At 66.5% G+C, this 8,798-nt stretch overlaps 1 protein-coding gene across 1 annotated transcript; it reads left to right on the top strand.

Annotated features, from left to right (window-relative positions):
* The first annotated feature begins 3,162 nt into the window (after positions 1–3,162).
* ATRAID (all-trans retinoic acid induced differentiation factor) lies at positions 3,163–7,769 on the top strand. The gene is made up of 7 exons (XM_038397906.2): positions 3,163–3,327; positions 3,489–3,625; positions 4,246–4,317; positions 5,264–5,335; positions 5,520–5,641; positions 6,291–6,391; positions 6,820–7,769. The coding sequence occupies exons 1-7, from the start codon at positions 3,214–3,216 to the stop codon at positions 6,922–6,924; spliced, it is 723 nt and encodes a 240-aa protein (XP_038253834.1). The 5' UTR covers positions 3,163–3,213; the 3' UTR covers positions 6,925–7,769.
* Positions 7,770–8,798: the final 1,029 nt, after the last annotated feature.

Below are 8,798 nucleotides of genomic sequence, written 5' to 3'. Positions count from 1 at the left end.
GACAAAAGTGAGTTGTAGCTCACAAAAGCTTATGCTCAAATAAATTTGTTAGTCTCTAAGGTGCCACAAGTCCTCCTTTTCTCTTGTAGATGTGAGGTTTGAACCCTCCTTGTGAGGAAATGTAACTGTCTTGTTCACACCTTCCCCCTGCCAGAGAATGGCTCTTTAAGCAGCTGATGGTCCATTAACATCTGGCTGAGGTGCCAGTGCGTCTTTGTCTCTGAAAACTAGTTTGGGCCCGCCTTTCTAACTCTGGAGTACATTACAGCAATGTTATACAGGAGAATCTTGTACCCGTTACATACAATGTGGACACACACATTTTACCAGGACAATATTGTTCAGCAGATTATGAGTTTCCAAATGATACCACACAAGGCATATTTTGTACTAAATTTATCATAGTCTTGTAAAAGTGGTGAAGATCATGGTATAGACTGTCACAGGGATCACATGGGGAAGGAGGAACTTGAGGGGGTCACACTTAAGGGGAACAGGGCTCTGGGCAGGGGTCACATGGGGAGGGCAAGGCTGGGGGGTTAACAGGGTTACAGGGAGGGGCTCTGAGTGAGGGTCACTGGGAAGGGCCAGGAGGATGAGGGGGGTCACACTTAGCGGAACGGGGCTCTGGGCAGGGGGGTCACACGGGGAGGGCAAGGCTGGGGGGTTCATGAGGTTCCAGGGAGGGGCTCTGAGTGGGGGTCATTGGGGAGATAGGGGCTCGGGGGGGTCACACTTACGGGAACAGGACTCTGGGCAGGGGCGGTCACAAGGGGAGGGCAGGGCTGGGGGGTTCACGGGGTTACAGGGAGGGGCTCTGAGTGGGTGTCATGGGGGGCAGGGGGTCACAAGGGGAAGGCAGGACTGCGGAGTTACAGGGAGGGGCTCTGAGTGTGGATCACTGGGGGACGGGGTCACAAGTGGAGGGCAGCGCTGGGGGCACAGGGAGAGGTTCTAAGTGGGGGTCACTGGGCGGACGGGGGTCACAAGGGGAGGGCAGGGCTGGGGGGGTACAGGCGGGTTCTGAGTGAGCGGGGCTGGGGGGTCACAAGTGGAGGGCAGTGCTGGGGGTACAGGGAGGAGCTCTGAGTGGGGGTCACTGGGGCAAGGGGGTCATGAGGAGACGGCAGGGCTGGGGGGGTAGAGGGAGGGGCTGTGAGTGGCGATCAGTAGGGGGCAGGGGTCACTGGGGGGGCAGGGCTAGGGGAACAGGGAGGGGCTCTGTGTGGGGGTCAATGAGGGGCAGGGCTGGGGGGTATAGGAAGGGGCTTTGAGTGGGGGTCACTTGGGGGTCAGGACTGAGGGTACAGGGAGGGTCTCTGAGTGGGGGTCACTGGGGGGAAGGACTGGGGGTACAGGGAGGGGCTCTGAGTGGGGGTCACTGGGGGTACAGGGAGGGGCTCAGAGTGGGGTTCACTGGGGTCAGGGCTGGGGGTACAGGGAGGGGCTGTGAGAGGGGGTCGCTGGGGGGCAGGGCTGGGGGTACAGGGAGGGTCTCTGAGTGGGGGTCGCTGGAGGGGAAGGGCTGGGGGTACAGGGAGGGTCTCTGAGTGGGGGATCCATGGGGGGGCAGGGCTGGGGGCACAGGGAGGGGCTCTGAGTGGGGGTCAGTGGGGGAGTGCTGGGGGTCCGTGGAGGGCTCTGAGTGGGGGTCGCTGGGGGGCAGGGCTGGGGGGCAGGGAGGGGCTCTGAGTGGGGGTTAGTGGGGGAAGGCTGGGGGTCCAGGGAGGGCTCTGAGTGGGGGTTGCTGGGGGGCAGGGCTGGGGATGCAGGGAGGGGCTCTGAGTGGGGGTCAGTGGGGGAGGGCTGGGGGTACAGGGAGGGGCTCTGAGTGGGGGTCAGTGGGGGAGGGCTGGGGGTACAGGGAGGGGCTCTGAGTGGGGGTCACTGGGGGTACAGGGAGGGGCTCAGAGTGGGGTTCACTGGGGTCAGGGCTGGGGGTACAGGGAGGGGCTGTGAGAGGGGGTCGCTGGGGGGCAGGGCTGGGGGTACAGGGAGGGTCTCTGAGTGGGGGATCCATGGGGGGACAGGGCTGGGGGCACAGGGAGGGGCTCTGAGTGGGGGTCAGTGGGGGAGGGCTGGGGGTACAGGGAGGGGCTCTGAGTGGGGGTCAGTGGGGGAGGGCTGGGGGTACAGGGAGGGGCTCTGAGTGGGGGTCACTGGGGGTACAGGGAGGGGCTCAGAGTGGGGGCAGTGGGGGAGGGCTGGGGGTACAGGGAGGGGCTCTGAGTGGGGGTCACTGGGGGTACAGGGAGGGGCTCAGAGTGGGGTTCACTGGGGTCAGGGCTGGGGGTACAGGGAGGGGCTGTGAGAGGGGGTCGCTGGGGGGCAGGGCTGGGGGTACAGGGAGGGTCTCTGAGTGGGGGATCCATGGGGGGCAGGGCTGGGGGCACAGGGAGGGGCTCTGAGTGGGGGTCAGTGGGGGAGGGCTGGGGGTACAGGGAGGGGCTCTGAGTGGGGGTCACTGGGGGTACAGGGAGGGGCTCAGAGTGGGGTTCACTGGGGTCAGGGCTGGGGGTACAGGGAGGGGCTGTGAGAGGGGGTCGCTGGGGGGCGGGGCTGGGGGTACAGGGAGGGGCTCTGAGTGGGGGATCCATGGGGGGGCAGGGCTGGGGGCACAGGGAGGGGCTCTGAGTGGGGGTCAGTGGGGGAGGGCTGGGGGTACAGGGAGGGGCTCTGAGTGGGGGTCACTGGGGGTACAGGGAGGGGCTCAGAGTGGGGTTCACTGGGGTCAGGGCTGGGGGTACAGGGAGGGGCTGTGAGAGGGGGTCGCTGGGGGGCAGGGCTGGGGGTACAGGGAGGGTCTCTGAGTGGGGGATCCATGGGGGGGCAGGGCTGGGGGCACAGGGAGGGGCTCTGAGTGGGGGTCAGTGGGGCAGGGCTGGGGGTCCGGGGAGGGCTCTGAGTGGGGAGGGGGTGACAGCGGAGGGCAGAGCTGGGCTCACTGGGCTCGGGTCACACTTGGGGGGCTCGGGGGGGCCCGTCTTCTGGCGCTCGGGGTGCGGCGGGGGGACGCGGCGAGACCCCGCCCCTAGGCGGAGCCTGCCGCGGGGAGGCGAGGGCGGGGCCACGCGGGGCGGGGCCTCGGCTCAGGCTGTGGGGGCGGGGCTGGCCCGTTCGGAGCGGGCCGCGGCGGCCGCGATCGCGTGACGCAGAGGGGCCGCCCGCGTCACATGACCCGCCAGCGCGTCACGTGGGGCTGCGGAGCCGGAGATGCGGCGGCCGGGGGCGAGCGGGCCCGGGTTCGGGCCCGGGCTCCGCGCCTGGCTCCTGCGGCTGCTGCTCGGGCTGGCGGCCTGGCGGGGCGGCGCGGCCGGGCGGAGCCCGGTGAGGGCGGGGTCCGGGGTCCGGTCCGGGGTGCCGGGGGCACCGCGCTCGGGCCGGACGCTCCGGCAGATGCGGGCTGGGTCTGGGAGCGGGGCCGGCACCGCGGGGCGGGCGGAGGGTCTAGGGGGCTGCTCGGCCGCTGACTCCCCCTGCCCCCCCAGGTGTGCGGCTGCTGCCCGGGCCCGGCGCGGAGCGGCTCCAGCGTGGCCCGTTACTGCGGGGCGCACCCGGCCTTGGAGCTGCAGGGGCGCTGCTGCCTGGGGCCGGGGCCGGGGCCGGGGCCGGCTGCCATCGTGGGGTGAGTGAGCGAGCGGGGGCCCCGTGCCTGGCGGCGCCGGGCCCCGGGCATGCACGGCCGCAAGTGAGCGAGCCCAGGGTGAGCGGCCGGCAGTGGGGCCGCCGGGTCCTCTGGCCCCAGAGGTTACGCTCTTGCCATTGGCAGCGCCTGGGCCCGCTGTGGGTCTCTGCTGCCAGGCTGAGGGGGTGGCTGGTTGTGAGATATGTAGGAGAGGTGCAGACTTGGGCAAGGGGCTGCCTCACCCCCTACATCTGCTGAGTTCTGGGGGGGCAGGGAGCAGCCCCTGTAGGTGACACCACCTGGGTCCCTGCATCCCGACCTGCACTTGTTTCTTCTGGGAGAGCCCAGAATCCGCTGTTGCCAGTAGGAGCCCCCTGCCCCCGAGTGTGAAAGGCACCAAAGCCCTTCATGGAGCCAGCCCTGCCCAGCTCAGACTCTCTGGCCTTGTGCCTGCCTTGGACCGGGGAAAGGTGGGGTGGGGAGAGGGAGGCCTTGGGTGCATGGAGGAGGAAGGGGTGGGGGTGTGTATGGAGTCGTGTGCAGGGCAGGTGGGAGGAAGAAGGGGTGGGGGAGGGGATAGCATTTGTGGGCTCCCAGTGCCTCTGTTCTGCTCTCCCCAGGCTGGATCTGGGCAACTGCTCCCTGACGTTCCTCTGTGCTGCCTTCCCGGATGCCAGCGCTGCTGTTGTCATGTGAGTCCAACCACCCCATGGGCGCTGTAGCGAGGCCTGGGAATTCAAGCTCTAGAGCGAGGGGTGGGGAGGGAGCTCCTTGCCAGGGAGAGGCTGGGTGCAAACCCCAGACCCTCTGTGCGTCTCTGGCTCGGGACCTGCTGCATCACCATCCCCCATAGACTGCTGGAGAAGGGGGGGGCTAAACCGTCCCCTTTCAGTACAAGCCTGAGCTTGTTGCAGTCACTGTGGGGACGGTCCCTGCCCCATCTCCCTGCTGGGGAGCAGTGAAGCGCCCAGCCCTTCCTCGGTGCTCCCCCAGCCAGGCCCCTCTCTGCTGGGGGAATAGCTTTGTGCCTGACTCCTGCTCCGGCCTCCCATCCCTCCTGTCCAACTGGCTGCTCTGAAGGCTGGTCTCTGTGCTCCTGGGTGTGGGAGCTGTGCCCTCTGGGGGTGTGTTATGCACCCTCCCCCCTCTGTTAACTATGGCAGGTCCCTGCTGTGCAACACCCCCTCCCCCCCAGGACTGAGGGCATGGGAATGCTGGGGGATCCTCCCCAGGAGTTGGGGGGTGGCCTGGTGTGTCTGCTCGCCCAGCCCTTGTTACAGCCTCACCCCGGACCTAGAGGGTCCCATCGTGCCGGGCACTAGTCTTGCTGGGATGGATGGTTCCAGCCTGACTGGACCAGGTGGGGGGGGAGGGGAGGGGAGGGGAGATGAGACAGACCCAGGCAGGGCGGAGACTCCTCTGAGGTCTCACAACAGGGCGGGGGCAGAGCGGGAATAGCAGCCAGAGTCCCAGCCCAGAGCCCTGCCTGGGGAGGGGAGGCAACCCCAGCCCCAGGGAAAGCGCTCAGCCCAGGCTGGGGGAAGGCCTGGGTGTGCATGTTCTCCCAAGGTGCTGGGCAGGCCCAGGGCGCAGCTGGGGGAGCGGAGGGTTAATGCTGCGGGATCCATCTGTTTGCAGTGACCTGACAGAGAACCCCCTGGAGAACATCCCCAACACCTCCTTCCAGGGCTTCACCAGGCTGCAGAGCATGTGAGTGCTGGGCGGGGCCTTCAGCCCCGTGGCCTGGGGGCAAGGAGGGCACCTGTGCTGTCCTGCTGGGAGGAAAAGGGGGGCAGGGATAGGGGCTCGGCAGGGGAAGGGACTCAGAGCAGCCCTGCTCCTGTGAGCACATGGCTGGATGCTCTACCCCCACCTCTGACTGTCTCTTGTCCAGATCCCTGCCGCTTGCCCTGGAATGCCCTGGAGGGAGCATGGCCTGGGACCGCATCACCACCCAAGGGGACAGCCGAACCTGCCAGGGGCAGAAGAACCCCTGCAACAGCTCGGGGGATCTTGGTACAGTGCAGGGGAGAGGGGCTCAGTACTGGGGGGCTTGGAAAGGATTGGGGAGGGCCACAGGATGGGTTGGGGGGCTTGGAAAGGTGCTGGGGTGAGGGTCCTCATGACCGCTCCCCTGAGGCCCCAGGCTGGAAAAGCCCATGGCAGCTGAACTGGGAGGCACCAGGGGCAGGATCCCAGGCAGGTGTCTAGGGCAGGGCTCCCTTGCCACCACCTGCAATGGAACATGCAACAGAAATACAGACCCCCCCCACCCCCCCGGCTCCTGCTGCCCAGCCTTGTTCCAGTGCTGTCCCCGTGTGTGCTTCCCTGCCCCAGTCTCCCCCCGCCCAGCACGTACCTCCCTACCCCAGGCTCCCCCACCATCCCCCGTAACGAAATACAGCCCCCCACTGCCCAGCCTGGGCCCAGCACTGTCCCTGCCCTTGGCAGCCTGGCTCTGCCCTCCCCCACCAGGCTGGGCCTGTTCTCCCACCCCCAGTTCCCTGAACCTCGCTGAGGCAGGGACTACTGCAAGAGCACCCCTGGCCGCCCTGCCCCAGGAGCTGGGCTTTCCCCACACTGTCTGCGTGTTGCTCCCTGCTGCGGTGTGGGGGCCCTGGCCCAGCCCTGGTTCCAACCTCGTCTCCTGTCTGGTTCTGCTCAGCCTGGCTGTGCCCAGAGAACTCCCTGTGTAGCCCCAACGGCCCTGGGCTCGTCCAGTGCATGTGCTCCGGGAGCTACCATGGCTACAAGTGTCTGCGTGAGGTGAGGGGCCGGGGGGCTTGGGCCGTGTGTCGGGCGGGTGCCCATCTCCGCTTGTGGGGAGATGTATGGAGGGTGCAGCACTGGGATCCCCGGGGCTGGGGCCATCCAGACTCTCCCCTGTAGTGTCCGGCTCTCTCCAGCAGTGGGGGGGCTCAGGGCATAGCGTTCGCTGAAGGAGCGCCAGCCTCATGGTGGGGGTGGCCGGGAGACCGCAGGGCTCCAGCTGGCTGCATGCGATGGCTGCGCACCAGGATCCTGAGCTAAGGCAAGAGCTGCTGCAGCTCGAGCCAGGGCTGGAATCTCCTCTGGGCTGGCCCCAGGGCCGGAGACGTGCGCTGGGCTGGGGGCAGCAGCATGGGGGGGGGCAGACATGCAGACTTCCCTCCCCCACCCCCCAGCCGTTCTCACCTGCCGGCTTCGCTTTGCAGGGCACCTTTCCCGTGCTGCTCTTCTATGGGATCCTGGGAGCTGTGACGACCAGCCTGTCCCTGCTGGCCTGGGGCACCCAGCGCCGAAAAGCCAAGGCCTCCTGAGCCCCTCCTGGAGGACAGGGGAAGGGTGGAGACTGGGCGGGGGGCCTGTGCTGGGCTCCTCTCCAGCCACTGAGCTCGCTGTGCTGCCATGTGCTGGTTCCCTCGCTTCACCTGCCCATGGACTCTGGGGGGCAGCGCCCTGGAACGGTCCAGCTGCCCTCTGCGCTGGCTGCCTACGCCCCATCATTCTGTGCCAGTGGAGGAAACCTGGCCTCAGGCCAAGCTCACTCCCTGAGCGCAAAGCCCCAGCCTGCACTATGGGCACCCTGCCTCGCCCCTCCCCAGACCACCCCTAGGGTCCCCCAATCTCACTGCCCTGCCCTCTCAAGGTGAGTCTCCTGCAGGGTGCTCTGCGCAGGTCACACCCACTTGGAGCCTGTGGCTGGGGAGCAGCCCGCTCCCTGAGCACAGGTCTTCTCTGAGCAGGACATGGGTGCTGGCCTGCAAGGTCCCCCGTGGAATGGAGGCTTCTGGGTCTGACACCCTCTGCCCCAAGTCTTGGATCCACAGTGCTGAGCTATGCCCCAGCCTGGGAACAGTCCCTGGGAGGAGCCCTTCAGTGGGCCAGAGCCCCCAGGGTCTCACTCTTCCCCCAGGGTGAGCCACGCAGCCTCACCACCTCCTGAGACTGGGTCCCTGGGCCTGCAGCCACCTGCCCGACTCCAGGAGCTCTGGGCAGCGAGTCTGGGAGAGACCCTGGGGAGACGTGTCCCATCTGGGGGAGCAGCACCCAGCCAGTGCGGGCAGACAGGCGGGTGTATCTGTGGCCTGGCACATGGCACAGGCAGCCCTGGGGTAGCCAGGGAAATGAGGATTAAAGGCTGACCAAGCTCCAATGAATCCCATTTCCAGGCTCTGTCTCTGCCTCCCTTCCTTGAGCAGCTCCCCTGGGGGAGAGCTCCCATGCCTGCCAGAGCCCAGCCCGCCCCCCCCCCCCCCCCGAGGCCTTTGTTCTCAGCTGGGGTTTCCTGTCCGCTGCTCTGCTGAGAGCAGGGAAACCCACCAGTCAGTGGAGCTGCTCTGGCCTCTCGGGCCTTTTCCTACTGGGTGGCAGTTTCTGCCAGTCCCTTAGCGCCTCTGTTCTCCGGCCAGCTTGGCGCTAGGCAATGCACTCGGTAGAACCAGGGATATGAAGTCCCCGCGCCCCTGCACTGCTGTTAAAGTGCCCTAATGCGCGGTGTGGCCGGCACTTGCTGGAGGGGAGAATTCTGCCAAGGCCGTAGCTCCTGCCTGGGGCAGGGGCTGCCCACGGCCGGGGAGCGCCCCCGCAGCTGAGGCAGCATCTGCATTGAAGCTCTGCAGTGGGCCAGCTTTCTACAGGTGAGCGCCAGCCTGGTCCCTTGCCCTGCCTGGGGCTGCAGTGCGGGCGGGGCATGAATGAGCCCGTGCCGCCTGCCCCATGCTGCGCATGGGGGAGGTTTAGATTGGATATTAGGAAAAACTTTTTCACTAAGAGGGTGGTGAAACACTGGAATGCGTTACCTAGGGAGGTGGTAGAATCTCCTTCCTTAGAGGTTTTTAAGGTCAGGCTTGACAAAGCCCTGGCTGGGATGATTTAACTGGGACTTGGTCCTGCTTTGAGCAGGGGGTTGGACTAGATGACCTTCTGGGGTCCCTTCCAACCCTGATATTCTATGATTCTATGATTCTATGCACGAAGAGGAAATGTCGTGCGCAGGGAAATGTGGATGCGGGATTCCTAGCAGATGTTTCCACCTCCACAGCTGGGTGGCCTGGAGCCTGCCTCCTGGAGAGGTGCCTTGGCCCAGCCCTGCCGCTGCGGCTCCAGGCGAGCAGGGTGACCGAGGGAGCTGCTGGTCCCCATTCTCCTGAGGGGCCAAGAGCTGGGCCTTTCCCTGCCCCCCAGTGTGAAA

Source organism: Dermochelys coriacea, chromosome 3 (assembly GCF_009764565.3).
Source record: "Dermochelys coriacea isolate rDerCor1 chromosome 3, rDerCor1.pri.v4, whole genome shotgun sequence".
Taxonomy (NCBI): Eukaryota; Metazoa; Chordata; order Testudines; family Dermochelyidae; genus Dermochelys; species Dermochelys coriacea.
Note: the sequence above shows the minus strand (reverse complement) of the source record. Positions and strands in the feature narration are given on the sequence as shown.